General features: G+C 39.4%; 2 protein-coding genes across 6 annotated transcripts in view; one reads left to right on the top strand and one right to left on the bottom strand.

Annotated features, from left to right (window-relative positions):
* Positions 1-12,052, top strand: part of ECM2 (extracellular matrix protein 2) — a 37,042-nt gene extending 24,990 nt beyond the window's left edge. For all 4 annotated transcript variants that reach the window (XM_057547767.1, XM_057547766.1, XM_057547768.1 and 1 more), the window contains exons 7-10: positions 2,861-3,018; positions 5,186-5,325; positions 7,044-7,370; positions 10,990-12,052. In XM_057547767.1, the coding sequence (XP_057403750.1) occupies positions 2,861-3,018; positions 5,186-5,325; positions 7,044-7,370; positions 10,990-11,158 (794 nt within the window). In that variant the 3' untranslated portion in view covers positions 11,159-12,052. The remainder of the gene's footprint in view (positions 1-2,860; positions 3,019-5,185; positions 5,326-7,043; positions 7,371-10,989) is intronic.
* The window catches only part of CENPP (centromere protein P), a 218,102-nt gene that overhangs the window by 64,815 nt on the left and 128,288 nt on the right, over positions 1-24,999 (bottom strand). The gene's annotated exons all lie outside the window — the stretch shown is intronic.

Here is a 24,999-nt window from a genome sequence, read left to right as displayed (position 1 = left end):
ATACTATCTATGTATACACAATATACACATAAGCCAGAGAATAACTGTAAAGTAATGTATAATATTAATTTACATTGTTGTGTTTTGTTTCTCTTTCTTGTGAGGTCATGTAATGACCACCAGTCTACTTCTGTTATCTATTTTCCTCTGAAAAACTTCTATTACATTCCAAAACCTCAACTATGTACTAGATAATTATGCTGGATTCTCAGTATCTTTAGTTGCAGAAATTAAGGAGTTTTGGTTATATGAGGAAATAGAATCACTTATAATTTACTAGTTGGCCTCCATAATTCCTCTCTGTCCTTCAGCTGATGTTAAACACCAGCAGATTAATATTTTGTCATGCTGTTCCCTATCCAGAGGCTGCTTGTTGCCTAGAGAAGGAAAGTCAGACCTTATTTTCTGGTGCACAAAGGTCCTGCACAGCCCACCTCTGCCCTCTCAACAACCTTCATCCCCTCTTGCATATGGTCCACTCCAGGGCTGGTCTCTTTCCTACTCCTGAGCACACCCATGTGAGTTCATGCTTCCATGAGTTCACCTGGCTGCCTCACCCTCCCATGTCTACCTACATCTTTCTGTCTTGAGAATCTAGCCCCACTCACACTTCCGTACCACTCAAGTCTACACTGCCACCTCCTCCTTGTCATGTTCTAGAATCTATGATCTGTACTCCTGACGGTAGTGTCTTTTGTTTATCCTTAGACTATGTCTTACTTCTCTGATATGCCTAAGAGTAGGATCTGAGTTGCACAGAGCATTTCAGTGCAGTACCCATGACTTGAGTTGAATGTGAAAACATCCCCTATTCTGAAAATTTTGGCCACTGAACAAACTCCAAAGTTACACCCTGAATGTCTGACTCAGACACCTCTGGGTATCTTCACTGCTGAGCTGTCCATTCTCCTTTAAGTTTCCAGTTGATTTGGTCATACCACTCCTGAGACCAGTAGAAACAATTTAGAAAAATCTTGTTTGTATAAAGGCCTTTCTTGGTAGCTCAATCTGAATGTGTGGAGAATTTTTGATCATTCTCCTTTCAAAACGTCCATCTGGCTGCACTGTCAGAGTGCACAAGAGTGAACACTCTGATGGGAATTCACTACTATAACTCCCTTGTTCAGAGACTGAGGGTTTGCCAGGCAGAGTGCTCCTTCAGTGTCCTGGAGAAAGGAACCACCCATTGCATTACATTCCTCATACATCCTTGATTATGCTGCCATTTCATACCTGTCTGTCTTTGCAAATACTTCGAATGACCCTCTACAACCTTCTACTTCTCATCTGCCTGCATTCCAAGTCCCTGCTTGGCCATTGCTTCCTCTGTGTGGTGCCCTGGCCCCCCAACTCCCTCCTCTGGCTCCTTATACAAACTTTCCTTTCCATACTGTACATTCTTGACTTCCTTTGTCATAGATTAATTGACCATAAATGCATGGGTTTATTTCTGGGCTCTCTATTCTGTCCCATTGATCTATGGGTCTGTTTTTGTGCCAGTACCACACTGTTTCAATTACTGTAGCTTTGTACTATAGCTTGAAACCAGGCAGTGTGATATCTCCAGCTTTGTTCTTCTTTCTCAAGATTGTTTTGGCTATTTGGGGTCTTCTGCGTTTCCATAGAAATTTTAGAATTATTTGTTCTAGTTCTGTGAAAAAGGGTATTTTGATAGGGATTGAACTGAATCTGTAGACTGCCTTAGGGAGTATGGTCATTTTAACAGTATTAATTCTTCCAGTCCATGTACAAGGTATATCTTTCCATTTGTTTGTGTTGCCTTCAATCATTTTTTTTTCATGAATGTCTCTTGGTTTTCTGAGTACAGGTCTTTTACCTTCTTGTTTAGATTTATTCCTAGGTTTTTATTCTTTTTGATGCAATTGGAAATGGGACTGTTTTCTTAATTTCTCTTTCTGATAGTTTGTTGTTAGTGTATAGAAACTCAACAGATTTCTGTATATTAATTTTGTATCCTGCAACTTTACTGAATTCATGTACTAGTTCTAATAGTTTTTTGGTGGCAGTCTCTAGGATTTTCTGTATATAGTATCATGTTGCCTGCAGTGGCAATTTTACTTCTTCTTTTCCAACTTGGATTCGTTTCACTTCTTTTCCTTGTCTGATTGCTGTGGCTAGAACTTCCAACACTATGTTGAATAAAAGTGGTGAGTTTGGGCATCCTTGTTTTATTCCTGATCTTAGAGGAAATGCTTTCAGCTTTTCACCGTTCAGTATGATACTGGTGGTAGGTTTGTCTTATATGTTGAAGTATGTTCCCTCTATACCCACTTTGTTGAGAGTTTTTATCACAAATGGATGTTAAATTTTGTAAAAAGCTTTTTCTGCATCCATAATAAAAGATCATTTGACTTTTATTCTTCAATTTGTTAATGTGGTGTATCACATTGATTTTTTTTGTGGATATTAAACCATCCTTGCATCCCTGGGATAAATCCCACTTGATCTTTTGAATTTGGTTTGCCAATATTTTGTTGAGGTTTTTTGCATATACATTCTTCGGTGATATTTGCCTATAATTTTTTTCTTTTTTTGTGTGTGTGGCGTTTTGGTTTTTCTATGAGGGTTACAAACTTTCATCATACAGCACAACAGTGATTTCTCTACAGGTCTGCCTCTCCTGGACCAAGCATTCAGCATTGAGTCCTGGCTGATCTGAGCATCTGGGATTTGCAAAGTACTAGGGAAAAGGCTCTAAGGGGGCAGGGGGATACAAATAAAGAAGCTACAACATCAGTCCTCCAAATAAACCGAACATTTCACATGAAATTTTGAAAGCCTATAGAAATTACATGTTTTTTAGTTATCCTAATATTACAATAATTTTATTTTTTTATAGACTTAAATCAATTGGTCACCTTAGAATTGGAAGGAAACAGTCTCAGTGAAACCAATGTCAATTCTTTAGCTTTCAAACCTTTGAAGAGCCTATCCTACCTGCGTCTGGGAAGAAATAAATTTAGAATTATACCACAGGGTCTTCCTGCTTCTATTGAGGTACCAATATCTTACTTATAATATTTTATATTTTAAATACAGCACACTATGACAAAACAAACAATATATTTTAAAAGGTTATTGTGATGCATATTAAACTCAGTAGTTTTGGTGCTATATACAGAATTTACTATAATTTGAGCACTGTTTTCAAACAATACAAAATTATGAATCAAAATTATAACTACTAGTAGAAAATCTTGATAAAGTGAAAATTGGTTCTGCCGACGGCTCTTGGGGAGAGAACAGGGAAGATGAACTGAGTATTCAAACAGAAACTACAACTTGCAAAAAGTACCTTGACTTGCAAAACTGTCCCAAACTGGAACTGTGACGTTCATCCCAGTCTGTTCCACCCAGAGTCCCACATGGACTAGCAGTGACCCTGTGAAAATGGACAAGATTTGCAGAGAAGGCTGCTGACTGTGCCAGCAGCACCACCCCCCCACCCTCTTCCCACAGCTTACTAGTTCTAACTAGCTCCTACCAAGGGCCCAAGCACTGTCCTGTCTCCATCCCCTCTGGAGACACTCCCTGCTACCCAAGTGTGTGGTCTCCCTTGCTACAACAAGGAACACACTTAACTAAGGGGGGACTCTGGGGGGGTCTTCTCTGCTGAGTGTACGCCCCAACTTCCTGCATTAAGAACAGAGGCCTGGAAGATCCAGCTGACTCCTAGGCCACCTCCTCTGAGTTCTGTTTCTGCCGCATACACAATCAGGCAGCAGGATGAAGCTTCCCACTGCTGTGGACGCAGTGAGCCAAGAGAGGGCCATTAATCTCGATATGATACTGCTGCTACCACAGCCACCATGCTTCCTCTTCCTACTTCCAGATTAAGATAGACCTTTAGAATTTACCAAAATTGTAAAGATTGAGGTTCTATAACCTGGCTTTACCTCAGAATCACTTGGATTCTAAAGAAATACAGATTCTTGGACCTATCCCAGACATGCTAAATCAGGTTCTTTGGAGAATGGGGTCAACAATTTATAATTTTTTTTAAAATTAAAATTTTAGATAGATAATGCATGCACACAGTAAAACACACAACACTTGAATAGTACAAAAGAGCAATGTGTCTCTATTCCACGTCTGACCCTCTCATCCCTGGTTTCTCTTTCCAAAGACCCTCTCGCTAGCTTCTTGGAGGTGCTGTCCATGCAAGTACATGTGCTGTGAATCCTTCCAATGCACTGCTTCACAGCTGCAGTTTCAACGTATAAATGAGTGTGCTCTGATTTAGGTTGGAATTTATACTTTAAAAAGCTCACGAGTGATTCTAATATACAATCAAGTTTAGGAACCACTGATCTAGTTCACCCCGAAATATGTATGAAGGTAATAGCAAAAAGCTAAAAATCACTTTACCCACTTCCAACAATACCAAAATTAAATGACAAAGAGGGGGAAATTACTACAACAGGAATAGAAAGTTACTCTGAATATATATACCAATTGTACTTCTGAATTCCAACAAGATCCCTGAGTGAAAAATTCCTTGTAATGCTAAATGAATTTAACTTGAAGGCAGCTAGCTGTTGAAAACTTACTAATAGTTCTAGCAAACTTCACCCTGATGTTAAATGAAGGCTCTTAATTAACTGTTAATTAAAGTAATTATAATACAAACAAATCTAAAAAATGTGAGCCTAAAAAAATTACAGACAGCATGGACTGGTAGGAAGCAGGCTGACCTAAGCTGGGGCCAGCCAGCATGAGTTTCCCTCATGTATTAGCTGTGTAACCTTGCAAATATCTTGCCACCTCTCCAGGTCTGAGTTTCTCTACTGCTAAATGGGGATAATTTCTACTTATTTCCTACTTTTTAGGATCTTGAAGCCCAAATGAAATAATTTATGTGAATAAGTTGTTTTGTAAATTAGAAAGCTTTATACAATTATTATGGTACGCTATACCATATATCATTTTATGGTTAAAAAATAATTAAATAAAATTCATTTAATTCCATAACCATGACAGATAGTACATTTTATTTTACTAGTTAGAAAATCTGACAACTTAAAAATATGAACTCATTTTGAAGTGCTGCAATACTCTTTAGCTAACACTAGTGACAACAGTCTATAACCTGATTTCAATTCTGTGAGATTGAATATATTTATCAACTAATATGAAAAAAATAAGTCTCTTCTCTTAATTATAGGAATTATACCTAGAAAATAACCAAATTGAAGAAATAACTGAAATTTCTTTTAATCATACCAGAAAGATCAATGTCATTGTACTACGTTATAATAAAATTGAAGAAAATAGAATTGCTCCTTTAGCCTGGATAAATCAAGAGTAAGTACATGCTACAATCTGACTTTCTTAGATGATTTCTTTCCTATGCCATTATTAAACAGGGTATGAACATGGGCAAGTGAGGGAGGTGACAGCATTCTTTCTTAGTGAACCTCCCCCTACATAAAACTTGGCTATTTGCATAGACTTCAAACCATTCATGATATGACTGATGTTAGGATGGCCATGGTCACTGCTGCTGGGGACACCCTACAGTGTGCAAGTGCTAAGCCCAAGCAGTGTGACCTTAGGTCTCATCACTGTTCTGCTCTCTGCTGACCTCACAGGCAGTCATGAAGTTTAAGTGAGATAACCCCTTCCCATAGTGAGGAAGGAAGCTGCCCTCCTCTCCCTTTCTCCCTCACCATTAGGTGGAAGCACCAGCATTCACTGTTCTATACCACACTGTCTTCATTCCTTCAAACTATTTCTCTATTTCAAGTGCTACAAAACAGACTAAAGAACGCGTGACCCGATAGCAGAAGCAAAAAGCAGAGCCCATCTTCCTGGAGAGGAATCAGTGGCCCCAGGCTGTAGCCTCAGTGAAGGGCAAAGTGCGGAGGCCTTGCTCATCAGGAAGGAGAGGATTAGCTACACAGGGAAACAGGGTCAGGCCCTGGCAGCAGCTGCATCAGAGCAGATCTATAGTCATGTGGTGAGGGAATGAGGGATCTGAGTGGCATCATGGGGACAGGCATCTTTCAGAAGCAGGACAGAGATGAAAAGAGGCCTTGAGGGCCAATTAGGTTTAGCAGGATGTGGCAGTGGCAGGGCAACTGAGTCTTCATCAGGTGAAAAGTCTTCATGGGGTGGGCAGAAGCCGCAGGTGAGGCTCTGAAAAAAGCCAGATAGCTCACCACATTTCCCAGATCTTCTGGCTTATTAACAACCTTTTCTAGATGCCTCATTCTCACCCCAAGTCCCAGATCCCAGGTCATCAGATCAAATGTGGAACAAGAATGCAATAACCCCTCAACACTGCTACTTTCTTGCTGGAACCAGAGATGATTTTAGGGTTTGATGTCAGCTAGGACTCTGGACTTCATTTCTCATACAAGTTTGACCTTCGAGATATTTGGGGGACCTCTTTGGGTCTGAGCATTACCCCTGGGATATGAGTTTTTCTCTCTGAACTCTGGTGCTCCTCTATTAGAGAGGAACTCAAGCAGCTCTGTGGTACCTGGGTAAGAGCACTAGCCTTGCAGCCAGACCACCATACAGCCACACTTGCACTGGGAATCATTACAGCACACTGAGTACTGGCAGGAAAATGGACAAGCATCTTTTTTTTTTTTTTTTTTTTAAGGATTTTCTTATTTATTTATTTATTTATTTATTTATTTATTTTTGGCTGTGTTGGGTCTTCGGTTCGTGCGAGGGCTTTCTCCAGTTGCGGCAAGCGGGGGCCACTCTTCATCGCGGTGCGGGGACCGCTCTTCATCGCGGTGCGCGGGCCTTTCTCTATCGCGGCCCCTCCCGTCGCGGGGCACAGGCTCCAGACGCGCAGGCTCAGCAATTGTGGCTCACGGGCCCAGCTGCTCCGTGGCATGTGGGATCTTCCCAGACCAGGGCTCGAACCCGTGTCCCCTGCATTAGCAGGCAGATTCTCAACCACTGCGCCACCAGGGAAGCCCTGGACAAGCATCTTGACTGGCTTGTCAAAACTTTGAGCTTACAGTCACTGCTCTGATGTCCCCACTCTGTTTACTCTTTTCTAGAAATCTAGAATCAATTGACCTCTCCTACAACAAGCTCTACCACGTCCCCTCCTATCTACCCAAGTCGCTGCTGCACCTTGTGCTCATCGGCAACCAGATTGAGCGCATCCCTGGCTTTGTGTTTGGCCACATGGAACCAGGCCTGGAATACCTGTACCTGTCATTTAATAAACTTGTGGATGATGGCATAGACCGAGTTTCCTTCTATGGGGCTTATCATTCTCTGCGAGAGCTGTTTCTGGATCATAATGAATTAAAATCTATACCACCTGGGGTACAAGAAATGAAAGCACTACATTTTCTGAGATTGAACAACAACAAGATACGGTAAATTTTGGCCTTTTCAAGTATACATTTAAATTGTCATGGGTGACAAAATATAGGATTAAACAACCATGACATGATGTCTGGAATTTACTTTAAAGAAAAAAAGTGACAAGAGGTTGCATTAAACAAGATTGGCAAATGTTAATGATTGTTGAAGCTGGATGATAATAGGTATGTAAGGATTCACTATAGTGTTTTTTCTACTTTTCTATGTATGCAAACTTCCATAGTAAAAAAATGTAAAAATAGAGTATGATTATATAATACCTAGAACCTTAGAGGCATGTTCAAGTGAGGCTTCAAGGCAGTAGACTATGGTGCTAATCCCACCTCCATATGTAATTTCAAACACTGTAATCTGTAGAACACAAAACCTAAGTATATGCTAAAATTAAAATTGCTTCTATCTAGATTTTTCTGAAGACAAAATTCTGAATAAATTTATTGAGACTCAGCTCCCTCACTTCTGAGGATACATTTTTCTGTGTGTGTTCCGTCTGCTGACAGAGTCATCACCCCTGCCTAGAAAGTATGAATGTCTCAAGAATTAATCTGGAACGCTTTGTTAGTGCAGCCAACGAGGGAGGCAGACCCCAGAGCTCTGTGGTCCTGTCCTTGGAGATTATACCCCTTACTCTTTTACCTGTCTCTACAATTCCAAACATAAACTCCTGAAAAATAAAACAAAGAAAGAGTCAAGAGTTTATAGGGGAAAAGGTGGGGATGGGAAAGGCTTTAAAGATTCAGAGTCAAAATTTGTTGGCCAAAATAATTCCTAGGTCATGCTTATATGCTTCCTATTGCATTGCATCAGGAGGCATACAATATCTGTCCCATTCTGGTGAGATTTAGATGGTCATGGCCTGTTATCTCCATTATAACCTTTCTCCTCCACCACTGAACCAATGGTTTTTTCACTCACAGATGCTTATTGCTTGCATCTGTTATTTCCTTAGGGGTAATAAAGTGGTGAATTTCTATTTTTGTCATTCTTTCCACATTTTATAGCTGGACTTCGTCTGTAAATAATATTTTCTTTTCAACTAGGGCAACTTTGTTACTCTGAAAGGTAGACTCAGTTCTTTCCTTTAAATTGCCTAGCAGAGTAAGAAGTTGGTTACAAATTTGTAACTGTGTGAGGTGATGGATGTTACCTAAACTTATGGTGGTGATCATTTCAACCACATACACATACAGCAAACCATTACGTTGTACACTTTAAACTAATACAATGTTATGCCAATCTTTATAAACTGGAAAAAAATATACATATGCATTAAACATGAATGAAAAGGACTATAAAATATATGAAAATTTTAATAGTGGCTGTCTCAGGATAAAAAAGAAGTTAGTGCCTAAATATTTTTGCTTTATTATTTTGTTTTTGGCTTTTTCTCTTTCTCTGGAGGATCAATATGAACTTATGGCTTTATATATTAAGAATGTTTCAATCAACTGCAATTATTGTTCTTAAACTGTCCCATCTTTGGCCAATGGTAGCCCTTCGAGTTGGTTCCTGTGTCCTTGGATAGGCCTCCGTAGATCTTGGATGGCTCACTTTTATATTCCCCACTACAGCCCGATGCCAGCCTTCTTCCAAAGAGCCCTAGCTCCTCTCACTGGGGAATCGTGTTCAGAGGCCCCAATCTGGGCACCAGGCATCTTCCTTTCAAATGTGTTGTTACTGTTTCAAGGCCTTTCAGTGGACTGCCAGAAATATATATTTTGTGAAGAAAAAAAAAAATGAGTTCATACAGATATTCCCAAGTCAAATTTAATGTTACAGAGAAGTCCTTCTGTTTTAAACTTGCTTATCTTACACTGAAAATCTAGGTTCCCAACAATAACCTATATTTACTATAAACAATAGTTTCAAAATGATAATACCATTATTACAACTAACAACAAAAGTATTTAATTAAGTTTATTATGTTTTTAGTAGTTCTATTTGTCCTTAGAATATGTTCCATGAAGGATGTATAGCTTAAATACAGAAGTTTTCTCTGTAACAATAGGTCAACAACTTAATATTCAGATAGGTCTTCAATTTGCTTTGGTTTTTAGGAATTGCTACTTTCTATATAATATTTTTCTATGCCTGTCCCTTATACCATATTCCACCCTTTCCCATAGGTTAAGTTTTTTAAAATTTATTTTTGGCTGTGTTGGGTCTTTGTAGCTAGCTGCGTGTGGGCTTTCTCTAGCTGCGGTGAGGGGGGGCTACTCTCTGTTGCAGTGCGCGGGCTTCTCATTGCAGTGGCTTTTCTTGTTGCGGAGCACGGGCTCTAGGAGCGTGGGCTTCAGTAGTTGTGGCACACAGGCTCTAGAGCACAGGCTGAGCAGTTGTGGCGCATGGGCTTAGTTGCTCTGCGGCATGTGGGATCTTCCCTGACCAGGGCTCGAGCCCATGTCCCCTGCATTAGCAGGTGGATTCTTAACCACTGTGCCACCAGGGAAGCCCCTAAACTTTTAAATTAATTTCCCATTGATGATCCCAGTGTTATTTTTTTTTTAAATATAAGCATACATACACACATTCATATTCCCCACTGCCTCTCACAATTATTATACAAATTATTACAGAAAAGGATTATTATTTTTTTCTCTCTCTCTGGAAAGAGTGTATATTTTTTCTGTTCTTCACTTTTAAAAATTATCAGTATATCCTGGCTATCACTCCATATCAGTATGTAGAGAATTTCCTCATTCCTTTTTACAGTTGAATAGTATTCCACTATATGGACATTTTATTCAGCCAGTTCCTTATTGATAGACATTTGATTGTTTCCATTTTTTTATACTATAAATAATGCCACAATGTACAACTCTGTTCAAATGTAATTTTGTATTTTTCCAATCTAACTTTGGGATAGATCCCTAGAAGTGGGATTGCTGAGTGAAAGGTATAAAATGCCCATGTAATTTTGCTGGATACTGCCAAATTCCTATCCATGGGGCTGTACTGTTTTGAATTTCCTTCAGTGATGTTTGATCCTATAGAGCCTCACCATCAGAACATGTTAATGAACTTTTGGATTTTTTTGGGAGGGTGCTGGGCAAATCTGGTAAGTGAGAGTGGTATGCCAGTATCATTTCAATTTACATCTTTCTTATCATGAATGAAATTAAGCATCACGTTTACATGCCATTTCATTTTCTCTTCTGTAAACTGGTTACCCAGGTATCTTTTTTTTTTCTCATTTCCCTCTCCTCCTAGGTTTTTAGGTCTTTGTATATTAGCCCTTTATCTGTAATATAAGTTGCAAACACTTTCTCCTAGTTTGTGATTTGTCTTTTAACTTTGCATTTAAAAAAAAAAACACCTGTAGTCAATTTATTAATCTTTTCTTTTAGTGCATCTGGTTTTTGAGTCACACATAGGAAGATTTTTCCCCCACTCCCAGGGTATGAACATGTTTTATTCTACTATTCTATGGCTTCATTTTTTCACATGTAGATCTTTGACATATTTGAATTTTTTTATGGTGTATAAGAAAAGGATCCAATTTTATTTTAAAAACAAAAGAGTTTTTAAAAGAAATATAAAATTTAGCTCCTAAATTATGAAGGCAGAATATTACTTGGATCATTTATGACTTGCATGTCTATTTTTCCTTAGGAATATTCTTCCAGAACAAATTTGCAATTCTGAAGAAGATGGTGATTCAACCCTGGAACATCTTCATCTTGAAAACAACTATATTAAAACAAGAGAAATATCATCCTATGCATTTTCATGCATAAGATCATATTCAAGTGTCGTTCTTAAACCACAAAATATCAAGTAATTCCACATTTTTCTTTGTTATTTGTAAATTATACTCACATATCTGTTTCAGTAGCATCTTTCATCAATGAGAGAGATATAATGTCATGTTATACTTAGTATCATTATGCTAGCCAACCTGATTCGCCAACGCACATAAGAACAACCAGACATATCTACAAGGTTTACTCTTCTAGCAGTTTTAGTGAAGGTTTCAGTGTTACACTCTAGAAAGAAGCCATCTCATTGCAAAGTTTTCTCATGAGAATAGGATGTTGTGTGCTACTGAACTAGACTGGGAGAATCTAGAACAAAATAAGCATGTCCTTTACAACAGATCTTAGTATTGCTATTAGCTAAGAACTCCCTGAGTCCTTTTAAAAATTACGTATATTATGGTTCAAGACCAAGAAGTTGATAACAGGAAAAAATAATAGGTAGAATTTATGAACTAGTGTTCTGTTTATTATTCTACTGTTAAAGCAATAATTTATTAATTTTCTATAAGACCCTATGATACAATTACTGGTATAAATAAACTTAATTATTGTCTTAGCTTTAGTTCCTTCTATTAATTACACGTGTGAAACTAAAACACTACTATAAATTTAATTTCCTGGTTTTGAGAATTGTACTATGGCTAAGTATGTGGTTATTAACATTAGGGGAAGCTGGGAAAAGGGTATATGTGAATTCTATATGATTTCTGTAATTTTTCTGTAAGTCTAAAATTTCTCTGTAAGTCTAAAAAGTTTAACAGTATTTTAAGATCACCCTCATTATTCTTTGCTCAAGATCAAAAGATTTTATGGGAAGCAGTGGAGTTTGCTTAAAATATATGTTAATTTTCCTTGACTAAACCTTGTAAATGTAAACCTAATGCATAAATTAAAAAAAATTTTTGCTCCTCTGGTCATTGTTAGTACTTCTTTTCTTTGCCCTAATTTGCTCAAATGTATCCTTTTACTCAGTTCAATTTAACATAAAGCTATTAGTATTCACTATATACTAGACCCTAACAAAACCATACAATATATTAAACTTTTCATTATGTAATGATCTTTTTATCTTTATTTCTAAAGTAATTTGTAAAAGACACATACAGAAACCACGTTGACTTTTCTTGTTACTCTCAGTTTTGTACCTTGAAAAAACACCAGATTAGGAACTTAAGTTCTAGGCTTGGCCCCCTTGGGCAGGTTACTCTAATTTTTCAAACTTCAGTTATTCAATTTTTTAATAGTTCCCTCACCATCCTCAGAACCTTCCAGCCCCACTTCACAGGGTCATTACGAGAACCAGAGAATAAAAAGCATCTGGGAAGCGTGGTATGAAAGGTGAGTATACTTGTAATTGCCAACCTTTCATATAAAATTGACAGCAACCAGCAAACCAGCATATTCAACCAAAGTTGATTATTATTTGGACAGCTTTCAAGATGTGTAAGTTTGATTTATCCCATTTAAGCTAATGTTATTTCTAAGCCCCTTTTCTTAATATCTAGGTTTTTGAGATTACAAAATGAACAAGAATAATAATATGATACAAACTGTTAGAGTCAAGGGTCAAAGGCTTAAGCCAAGTGGCTAAGAAGAGAAATAAAATCCTATGGAACAAAAGTTGAGATTTACAACTAGTTTAGGAATGTAGAAGCATTGCTAATTTAAATTGGCCAAGTTGAATGTAAGAGACAGATGAAAACAAGAAGATATGGTTATTCATTTAATCAACAAGAACCCCTGTGCAATGCTTCTTGCTGTGTGAATATAAACACATTGACATAAGTGGCAAACTAAACAGTAAACAAAATTAGTGTCAGAGGGGACTCAAACTGACTCAAACTGAATAAGGTGAGTCAAAAGAATTAGCATCCTGGACAACACTGAAACACTCCAGCATTCATTTCTCATTCTGACTTTAATCAGATGTGTCCCAGGTGCTGTTCTACAGAGACAGGGATGAATAGATCAGATGAGGTCTCTGCCCTCTGGCGATGCATGCTGTGTTAGGGGCAATAAGCAGGAAATCAAATAGACAATCAAAACAGGCCAAGTGTGATGAAGTCAGCAGAACAGGTTGGTGATACAATGAAGCATGCTGGGTTCCTGAGGTCCCTCTGCCTGGCCCTGGGGGTACTCCCAGATCGTGGGTTTCTAGAGTGTGCAAACAGCACAAGTTGCAGTTAAGACACAGCAATCCCTGGAAGCCTTGGAGTAATACCAGGCCCAGGAACACACTGAGACCCTATCGTGCACTCAGGGACACCCTGTTGGGAGCGGAATCTCTAGAAAGGCTAAAAATCAGAATGACTGATGAAAGCTTTGTTTTTAAGTTGGAAGATGCTTTTATTTCTGATTTTATAATTTAAAATATAAAATATGTCTAGCATTGAACTTGTTTGCTTTGAAACTTCATCATGCTCTGGATAGAAGCTTTAATTCCATTTTTAAAAAAGTGATAAATGTCCATATAGCAAACATTCTTCATGATATATAATGTTTAAAATAAAGAGGTGTTCTGTTTGGCTTCAGAAATATGCTGTAATTACTAATACATATGTACACTAAGGAAATCCTGGCCCAGCTATGGTCTGAAAATATTAATGGTGTGTCATCTTTGCACATAAGTACAAGGAGTACTAACTAACTTTTCAATTTTGAGATTTGGCTTATTGTAGATTAAAATATTTCAAAAAGCACTAAAGATAAGATGTGGTTAAAAAAAACATATAGCCTAGAATCATAAGGAAATAATTACACCAGGAATCAGGACACCTGGGTGCCCATCTTGGTCTCCAATAATTATGCAGTCATTTTACTTTTCTGAGATCACTCGATTCAATTATAAAATAGCATGCTGTGTGAATATAAATGCATTGATGAACACATCAGTGGTTTTCAAGCATGGCTCATTAGGAGTTCATGGTGCCCTGGGGTGGAAGTGTCCCTGAAGAGGAAGTACACAGACTCTCTTCAGACAAAACAGCTTTGCTACCATCAGAAAGGGTTAGCTGCCACTGCTCCTGCCTGCCTCCCTAACCACCCTTATTTCTTTTCTTTTTTTTTTTTTAAACATTTATTTATTTATTTTTAATTTTATTTTATTTATTTATTTTTTGGCTGTGTTGGGTCTTCGTTTCTGTGCGAGGGCTTTCGCTAGTTGTGGCAAGCGGGGGCCACTCTTCATTGCGGTGCGCGGGCCTCTCACTATCGCGGCCTCTCTTGTTGCGAAGCACAGGCTCCAGACGCGCAGGCTCAGTAGTTGTGGCTCACGGGCCTAGTTGCTCCGCGGCATGTGGGATCTTCCCAGACCAGGGCTTGAACCCGTGTCCCCTGCATTAGCAGGCAGATTCTCAACCACTGCGCCACCAGGGAAGCCCCCACCCTTATTTCTTGAAACCAGTAGACAAGGTACTATATAAATCACACATCAAGTTTTAAGAATCATAAGGAACATTCAGCCAAAGTCCCTGGTCCTTATCCTCTGCTCAGCTCCTCCCACACTTTCAGAGAACTTCGCTGGAGAGCTCTGGTCTGAAGAAACGCTTCTCAGGTATGCAGATTACAGCTGCCTGGACACAGCCAACCTCTGAGTATGCCAGGGCAAGGAAGTTTAGTAGACGTGTCTGTTCCTTTGGAGCTCCTAGGGTGGGATCAGCCCTGCGCACTTCTGCCACAACCAAAGACTACTGACCTCCAACCTGAAACACCCTGAAAGGCAGTCAGCATGAGTGCGTGTTCTGTAGGACAGGCGCAACATGGCACAGTGTTGTAGCGTGCACAGCCTGGGCTCACGTCCTCGTCTCTGTCAGACTGTGTCACTCCCTGTGGAGCAGGCAGGTCAGGATGACCCCAGCGTCCTGAGGGTGAGTGTGTGGCACTTGGGAACGACAGGGAGTAGGTGGCTGAGTCTGGACTTAACATGCATCTTCTGAATGAAGCCCCCAAAGTGGGAAGTCTGGACACCTGAGCGTGCGTATGGCACACCTCTAAATCTGAGGGTGCAGGGCACCTGGTTTGGCAGGCGCTGCCAACAGGAGCAAGAAGATACAACAATCTCTCCCTGGGCTTGTATTGTCAAATGACTCTACACACATGCCTGAGGAGTCAGGCTTGTGAGGTTAAAGTTAACTACTCTTAGGGATGACTGCTTGTATTAACATGGAAAACACCACCCACTACACTAGTTGAAATCTCTGCCCCTGGTCTGCATGGACACCACTGAGAGCAGTGAGGATGATACCCCATTCACACATAAGAATGTGATTATTCCAGTAACTGTTCAAACTATGTAGTATAAACCTTTAAGTTCATTGGGAAGTGTTAATAAATTATAATGCTTGTTTCAAGATAATTTTAGATTTGGTAAGTATGTGGAAACTTAAGCCACAGATGATGGGTATATGGCTAAAGGATAAAATCCCAAATTTTTACTGGTGCCACACATTATGTTAAGCATAATGCTGTGTGCTATAGGCAAAAATGGTTTCTCTGAATTGACAAATTTAGATCAGGAGTAATAAAGAAAGCCTGTGGTATATATGATACGGGAAATAACTAGCACTGAGTTTGGAGAAGAAAAGATCAACAGGCTTGAGCTGGGCCTTGAAATAGGATTTGAATCAGTTGAGGGGGAAGGAATGACTGACTAAAAGAGGCATGAGCCAAGCATAGTTGAGGTTCACCAATGGAGGAAAGATTATACAGGAAATAAGAGGCCTGGGATGGCTTGGAAGGCCAGTAAGAAGAGACCAGACTTACTGTGATGAGAAATGTAGTGCACCACCAAAAACCTCTGAAGGGAGGAGTATGTCATGAAAGCAATGGCTTCAGGAAGGAAAAAGAGCCACCACTGTAATAATCTAGAAACAGAATAAGTGGGGCCCACACAGCACAGGTGACAGGAAGAACAAGCAGGAACAGGAATAGGTATGACAGAGAGTTTGAAAGAAAGAAAAAAATATCTACATTCTCATCGTGGAGATTAAGTCTGAGGGCAAGTATGCCATAATTAGTGACCATCTGTGGTCTTCTGAGGGGCTCAATCTCAGAAGGACATTATGAGCCATGAATAACTGAGAATATATTAAAAATAAAATGAACTGATTGAATGTAAAAAGAAAGAAAGAGAATAAAGAAAAGAAAAGAGAAGAACTACTAGTGGATAGCGATCTACCCTGTAAGGGACACACACAAAGAAGAGAAAAGGAGACAAAAAGGAGAACTGTTCTGAGTCTCATTGATACTGCTGAGAAGCTGTGAGAAAGGGACAGTTTGGGTGAGAATATGTTGAAGTTGAGGGGGGTGGTCACCATGGAATTCAGGCAGGAGGATGGGAATGCACTCAGCTGGAGTGGAATCCAAAGGAAAGGATACACATTGAGGGGCAGGTGAAGAGAAGGGCAGGGGAGCGGAACCCTAATGAGCACCGACTTCCAATTTCAAGGGGAGCAAGTACACCATAAGTCTCCATCTGACTTGAGCCATATGATCTGACCTCAAGGAACTTCCAAGGCACAAGACAAGCTGTGCCTAGAAGCCCAGCTCCCTGGGAAGTGACCCCTCCCTTCGGCACTTGGCATCTGTTCCACCAACCTCGTGAAAGACAGATCTGGTATTATGAGTTAGGTCTGCATTGATTATTTCTTTGCATGTGGGGTGTTGTACGGTAGATGGGTAGGAGGTGTATCTTGTTTTCCCCAAAAGATTGTAAAATTTAGAAGAGAGACAATTCATTTCTTGGATCCCTGCATTCTGTGTACAAAGTAGGTACTAAAATGACTGTTGATTCCTCAGTCTAAACGATCAGCTCATGAGTTGTCCAAAGTTGATATTAATACTACTCCTAAACAAGACAAAAAGAAATCTGCAAAATTTAAGGATTTTTAAAGGAAAAGCAATAAAGATTTATATAGGGTCATAAAATTAATAAGGAATAATTTCTCTTATTAATATTTCCTGACATGGACATTAGAAGGCACAGAGTATATTTTTTTTTTATTTTTTTTTTTATAGCTACTTTATTTATTTATTTATTTATTTATTTTTGGCTGTGTTGAGTCTTTGGTTCGTGCGAGGGCTTTCTCTAGTTGCGGCAAGTGGGGGCCACTCTTCATCGCGGTGTGGGGACCGCTCTTCATCGCGGTGCGCGGGCCTTTCACTATCGCGGCCCCTCCCGTTGCGGGGCACAGGCTCCAGATGCACAGGCTCAGTAGTTGTGGCTCACGGGCCCAGCTGCTCCGTGGCATGTGGGATCTTCCCAGACCAGGGCTCGAACCCGTGTCCCCTGCATTAGCAGGCAGATTCTCAACCACTGCGCCACCAGGGAAGCCCCAGAGTATATTTTATAAAAAATTAAGTCATGCTTTGACAACTGTTAATACTTAGTAATCAACTGATTGTTCTCCATAACAGCAACTTTGACGATGTTTTCCAAAGCCATCATTTAAACAACATGAATTACTAGGTTCATAGATGCTGACATAAAAGAATGAAATACTCATGTTCTGCTGTTTAAGTGAAACCTCAAAGGGCTGGGTAAAACCCTCTATGATATCTATTCCATCTCTTTCCCTTATTTAGAAAACAGAAAGTTTCCTCATAGGAGAAGTACTTACAAATTGGTGATAACTGAATTATTCATCTGTCCATAGTTGAATTCAGACTCTCAGTCAACTTAAAATTCAAAAATATTAAAAGTACTTATGAAAATAGAAGTTTCTGGCCAGCTCTAACATATACCAGATGACTCCAGGGGCCCTTAAACCCTAGAAGTCTGTGAAACATGAGGTCCATCTCTTGAAATGAAAAAACAAGAACGAGTATCTTGGGTCTGAACTGGAATCCTTATTAGCTGTGGGCTTGGTCAAGTTACTTAGACTCTGATTTCCAGTTTCCTTGCCCATGAAACTGAGGAGAACATCTGCCTACCAAGGCTGCTGGGAAGGTTAAATAAGGTGATGTCCATGACAGTACTGAGCACAGGGTGGACGTCAGATGAGTGTCCATTCCTTCATGGATAGGCATTAGGAAACCAGCAGGTAGGAAGGTTCAGTGACTTGCTCAAGGCTGCCAAGTCTCATAATACGGTAGATATTAACTATTAAAGGAGATTGATTCCTTAGATTGTGATATACAGTGGAAAAAGGAGTGGGCCTATTACAGTAGGGCAGGAGTCAGCAAATGCTCTCTGTAGACGGCTGCACTCAAGTGGGACTCTGCAGCCATATCAGCGTCTCTCTTGAGCTTGGCAGTCTTTGTGCTGTGTCACTGCATGCTCATATCCATCAGACAGAACAGAATGAAACCAGCTTAGCACAAGGGCTAAGCAAGGGCTCGAGCCTTACTTGAGCAAGGACTCTCTAAACACAGAGTAAAACCAGGACTCATAGAATCTAAACTACTTATTGTCATAGATATGGCAATAGTTTAGAAGCAGATTAAAAAAAAATCCTGATTATAGGAAACAAAAGTAATTCTGACTTATAAGTGTGATTCACTGTAATAATATAACACCAAAAAGGGAGAAAAAACTGTATTTAAAATAGCCAAACTAGAAGAATATGTGATCAGTAAACCTGTCCTGCAGATGGATTCCTACCTCAGAGATAACCCACAAGTGGGTCTACGGGGATACAGTAAGAGTCTGCATGTAAGCCTGGGCAGATGGTTCTCCTGGGGAGTTTAAGTATTTACTATCCTTGTAAACATCAGCTCTGACTAAACCTACTCCAACAGACCCAGAGGCATTTGTGAAAGATTTTCAGAGCAACTAAAATCTACTGTAAACAGTATAGATATGTGTTAGTATACATTTCATCCTATATGTCTTAAACAACGCTTTGGCATATTCTATCTAACATATTACTCACATGTCGTTGCTTCAACATGCTGTACAGGAACAGTTGAAACTATAAGTCATGTTGGAATTTGGTCTGTCACACACTGTTATGTGCAAAGAGGTGAATGTTTCTAACTAGATTAATAGAGCTTAGTGATTACACAACTAAAAAATAAAGGCATGACTGTTTCTTCTTTGACATTATGTTTCCCTTTCTACATGAAAATGGATTAAAAAACTTACAGTCTAGCATATTTTTCCCTTTGCACAAAATGTGAAGAATGTGAATCCACACAAGGGAAAGCAGACTGCATTAAAAATAACATGTGATTGCTCTAAACGCATATTAGTTTGGAAAAGAAAAGGAATACATCATGTTATTAGAATGTCATGGTGTGTTTCTAAGTAACAGAATCTCTGTGGTCAAATAAACTTACATTGAACTATCAGCTGATACAAGCAAATCTTTTTATAAATTGGAATCTGCTGAAGGTTCATTTGCTTTACATAAGTTGAGAATTACATTCACAATTACAAAATTTATACATGAACTGTCTGAAATGCTAACTAGTATGTGATACTCAGAATAAAGAATGCATTATAAATTGTAAATCTACTCTAGGTCAGTAGTTCTTAACTATTTGAAGGATGGACCCCTCCCTTTGAGGATATGATAGAAGCTATGATGGACCTTCTATGCAGAAAAATACACATATACAAACACTCTGCATGTATCAAAAGGCTCATAAAACCCATCTTAAATCCTCTAGGGATTCTTGTACAATAGCTAAGAATCTGTACGTAGAGTAACACCTTAATTAACTTAAAATAAATTTTATATGTAAATATTGCACTAGAGTCAAAGATAAATCAAAGAGTTAAAATTAATTTAAGGCAAATTGCCTTATTTCCCACAACTATTTAGCATTTATTTAGCAATATTTTTATGGCCATAGAAAAGTTGAAAGAATACAGTGAATATCTACATATTCTTCACCTACATTCACCAATTAATATTTTGTCACCTTCATTTTATCTTTTTCACTCTTTCCATATCCCTGTCTATACATATATATGTATTTGTGGGGTACAGGGGCTGGACCATCTGAATGTAAGTTGCAGATATCATGTCACCCTAGTACTTCAGTATAAGTCTCCTAAGAACAAGGACATTTTCTTACATAACCATGAGACAATGATCACATTCTCTCACATTATCAACCCCCAGAAATTTAACATCAATTCAGTTTCAACATACGGTCCATATTCAGATTTTCCCAACTGTCCCAACAATGTCCTAAATTGCTGTGTGTGTTGTGTGTGTATATGTGGCTCAAGATCTAATCAGAGTTCACTTGCCTTTAGTCTCCTATAATCTAGAGTAGCAATTCTCTGCCTGTGTTTCACCCCTTCACTTTTTGAAGGGTCCAAGCCAGCTATCATGTAGAATGTCCCCTAATATGTATTTGTCTGATTGTTTCCTTATGATTAGATTTAGGTGAAACGTTTTTGCCAAGAATCCCACATAGGTGATGTCATGTACTTCCTTTTGTATCATATCAGGAGGCACAAAATGTCGGGCTGGCGTGTTATTGGTGATGCTGAGACATTGGTTAAGGTAGTGTCTTCATCTCCTTGTAATAAAGAAATATCCTGCAAGGTAAGACTTTAGGTCTGTGTGAATATCTTGCCATCCAATAACCTTTCACTTAGTGGTTTTAGCTCCCATCTTTGCCTAAATCAGTGACTATGTTGGAGGTTTCACAGTGGTGATTTTCTAACTCTGTGATTCCTTCTGTATTCATTAGTTGGCATTCCTCTACAGAAAAAGCTATGACCCTTTTGACCCTCTTCCCTCTGTTATAAAAAGGATTTTGCATTTGATGTGTTATAATCCATTGCCATTCTTATTTGAGGTATTCAAACTGTGCCTTCACCTAGCTTCTATGTTCTGTTCACAGTCCGCAGTAATCTCTGAGTGCTTTTGTGCCTGCTGGTATGATGAAATGTTTCAGGCACACTTTACAGATTCCCTGGCCCTGATCTATTACTTGACATTTTTCTCAGGGGCCTTGCTCCTTCTAATGAAAAACGGCCCTTAGAAACACAGATCTGGAAGTTAGATGCGCTCACTGCTTTTAGGTCTTCTCAGTTGAAAGAGCCTGGAAATTTATTTAAAACAAAACCATTACTTGCACCCATTCCTGAAAGCAAACTGACCTTTGAGGCATTACTTAAAAAATTTGATACCTACATTTTTATAAATTCAACTCAATTCATTTTAAATGACAATTTATGGCATTAATTCATCTTCAGAGCAAAACATCCAACAGGATGATGACAGGCGCTCAGCCTGCAAGTTGCAGAAGCAAGTCCTTACCAGCACAGGGTATAGAAGAATGGGAGCTGAGAACCAGGGACCAGAAGCCCATCTGAAGAAGGCTGTTGCCATGAGCTCAGCCAGTTGCTAGAACTGCACAGGAATTCAGGGCCGGCTTTGTCAAACTGAGTTTTTAAGATATGGTAAATTTAGACTTTGATATAAAATTTCCTGGTTTTTAAAAATACCATATGCTCCAAACAAACCATATCTGTGGGCTGAATACTGCCCATGGGTCATGATCTACTGTCATAAGTCAATTCTCATTATAAATCACAGAGCCTAGTCCACCATGAAGGATGCTTGAACATTCAAAACAACCCATAAAATCATATCAAACCCATGAATTCACTTCTTTCAGAAGTCTTTGTGAATGCCTACTATATACAACCTCTGTTATGCATAAAGAGCATACATTATTTACACCCTGGGATTTGATGGTCTAGAACATTCTTAAACTAGGTATTTGGAAGGCACATCTCCTCATTCCCTCAGGGTTTCCCTGACAATCCCCCATCCCATTTTGCTTTTCTTCATGGCACTTAACACCGTTCTCTGAATAAACGGATGGACAAAATTTTCCTTGTAATTTCTACTATGAGAGACTATTACACAATCCATTCCAATGTACTCAGAAGGTTAAGGTAAACAGGGGAGGAAGCACCAGATACCAGCTGACAAACATCATAAAACTCAATCGTCCTAGTGATACTTGAGCTTGGGAAGGTGTCTCATGTGACCACAGTCACCCCTACTCCTCACCCATTGGAGTTTTAATTTGCGTGAGATGATTTCTAAGGTCCTTTCCAGTTCTCATTTGTTTGGGCTTTGACCATTGTTCTCCATTTCTACATTAGCAGGTCAGGAAAGGGTCTTAAAAATTATATGCAAGCTTGGCTTAAGCAATTTATTTTTATTTTCATCATGATTGGAATATATTGGGCCATGCAAAAAATTTGTGTTGATGTTCCTTCTATGCAATCAATGTTTCTGTTCATAAAATGTCAGTAGAGCAAATACTACTTTTCTAATTTTGAAACTTATCTTGTTTAAAACATAATAATGTGCAGATTATTCATGATTCCCAAATACACTGTTTGATATAGTAACACTAATTCTCCAGTATTTAGACCAAGCCCCAGTGAGGCAAAACCCAAACAATAAAAAACAAACATGTAGAAAAGAATTAGGTCCCCTTCATAGGACCCTTATAGGAACCATAAAAGGAAGATTTTTTTTCCTCACAATACTCTAGGGAAGAGGAGGTACACTGATGTGTCTGGAATGACAACCTGCAAAGGTGTGGAGAAAAAAACTCCCGTTTATATCCAAATGGTGTGTTTGTGCACGCTGGGCTATCTCTGCAGTTGTGAGGTAAAGCTTCCCACCTGCAGCTCCAAGACTGTGGGAGAAGTTTTGGGCCCTGGGCTGTACCTCTAGTCACAATGTCAGCAGAATAGGGTGAGTAAGCCAAAAAGACCACCTGCATTATACTCCAGGGCCCATTTCTTTCCCTAAGCCTTCTGACTAAAGATCACAGCAACATGCTGGAGGAAGACAAGCTCAGGGCTCACAAGTGAGGAGAGGAGAGAGGCTGCAACACATCTTTAGAAAAACAATCTCACAGGAAGTGCCTCCCAGCTCTCTAGACAAGGTGGCAGAACCCTGCCTAGACGGATGGTGGCGGGGCAGATGCCATGACTGAGAGGAGAGGTGAGGAGAGGCTGGCAGAGTGACATGGGAGAGGAACACTGTGTGAGCACAGGCAAAGGTAGAGAGTGGGAGGCACACATCCCACTGAGAGGAGGAGCTGCCACTCAGCCCCAGCCAAGTGTTGCCATGCAAAAACAGGAGCCACCCAGTGGCAAGGCTTTACTTATCAAGAGAAGTTGAAACTTCATAATTTTTTTTTAATATTTATTTTATTTATTTATTTTTTTGGGTGCGTTGGGTCTTCATTGCTGCGTGTGGGCTTTCTCTAGTTGCAGCAAGCGGGGGCTACTCTTCGTTGCGGTGCACGGTCTTCTCATTGAGGTGCCTTCTCTTGTTGCAGAGCACAGGCTCTAGGTGCGTGGGCTTTAGTAGTTGCAGCACGCGGGCTCAGTAGTTGTGGCTCACGGGCTCTAGAGCACAGGCTCAGTAGTTGTGGTGCATGGGCTCAGTTGCTCCACAGCATGTGGGATCTTCCCGGACCAGGGCTCAAACCCGTGTCCCCTGCATTGGCAGGCATATTCTTAACCACTGTGCCACAAGGGAAGCCCCACATTTTTAAATATAGAGCAATTCTACCTGACAAAAACACATACACATGAGCCTCAAATGACAGATCAAGGAATGCTTAAAAGTTCATAGCTACACTCCAAATGGAAATTAACCCAGCTGAATGAATGTATATATATATGTATATACATATAAAATATATAATTTCTGGCATATTCATACAGAAGAATGTCATAAAATACAGGTATACCTTGGAGATATTGCAGATTTTGTTCCAGACCACTGTGATAAAGTAAATATTTCAATAAAGTTACACGAACTTATGGGTTTCCCAGTGCACTATACTGTGATCTATTAAGTGTGTAATATCATTCTGTCTTAAAAAAAAAGAACAAAACTTAATTAAAAAGATTTTATCGCTAAAAAATGCTAACCATCGTCTGAGCCTTCTGCAAGTTGTAAAGACCACTGATCATAGATCACCATAACAAATATAATAACAAAGGAAAAGTCTGAAATATTGCAAATTACCAAAATGTGACACAGAGACATGAAGTGAGCAAATGCTGTTGGAAAAATGGCACCAATAGATTTGCTCGACGCAGGGTTGCCACAAACCTTCAGTTTGTAAAAAAACACAGTATCTGTGAAATGCAATAAAGTGAAGCGCAATACAAGAAGGTATGCTTATAATGAGAATGAACAAACTATTGCTAACCACAATGACCTGGATGGAGCTCTAAAACATAATGTTGAATGAAGAAAGCCAGACTCAGAAGAGAATGCACTGTATATATAAAGTTCAGAAAGCTATGGTTTTTGAAGTCAGACAGCGGCCTCCTCTGAAGAGAGAGTGATTCTGAGGGGTCTGGGAGTGCTGGGATTTCTGGATCAGGTGTTTGTGAAAATTAATTGAGCTGTACCATTACAATGTTTATTTTTTTGTAATGTATACTTCAGTTAAAGGTTAAAAAAATAAAACACCGTGAAGGACACAGATTTTTGCCCAAGGAGCTTCCCATTTATGGCCACTGCTTTGATGGAGCTCAGGTTAATAAAATCCAGTTCAACACTCACGATGTCCCAATTCATCAAGGTAACAGACAAATGTTTTGAACTAAACATAGCTGAATAAATGGGAACATGAGCATTATAACCAAACAGGAGGCCTGCCAAACCTCAGGTGCTGCACCCAGAGCAGGCCTAAAGATCTGCAGAGGCCAGCATACAGGACTGTCTGATGTGAGGGCCACAGAAGTATATTTTATTTAAGTGGGGGCTGGGTGTCCTGCACACTTGGAGGCACAGTACTTTTTCTATGGCCTGCTTCCACATGTGCCATTTCTCTGGGAATCAGGAACAAATGACAGTCAGATTCTTTGTGGCAGGAGAGACCAGACTCTGCTAAACTACTGGAAACACGC

The sequence above is a fragment of the Balaenoptera acutorostrata genome, chromosome 6 (assembly GCF_949987535.1).
Source record: "Balaenoptera acutorostrata chromosome 6, mBalAcu1.1, whole genome shotgun sequence".
NCBI lineage: Eukaryota > Metazoa > Chordata > Mammalia > Artiodactyla > Balaenopteridae > Balaenoptera > Balaenoptera acutorostrata.
The sequence above is the reverse complement of the archived record's forward strand: the minus strand, read 5'-3'. Positions and strand labels throughout refer to the sequence as shown.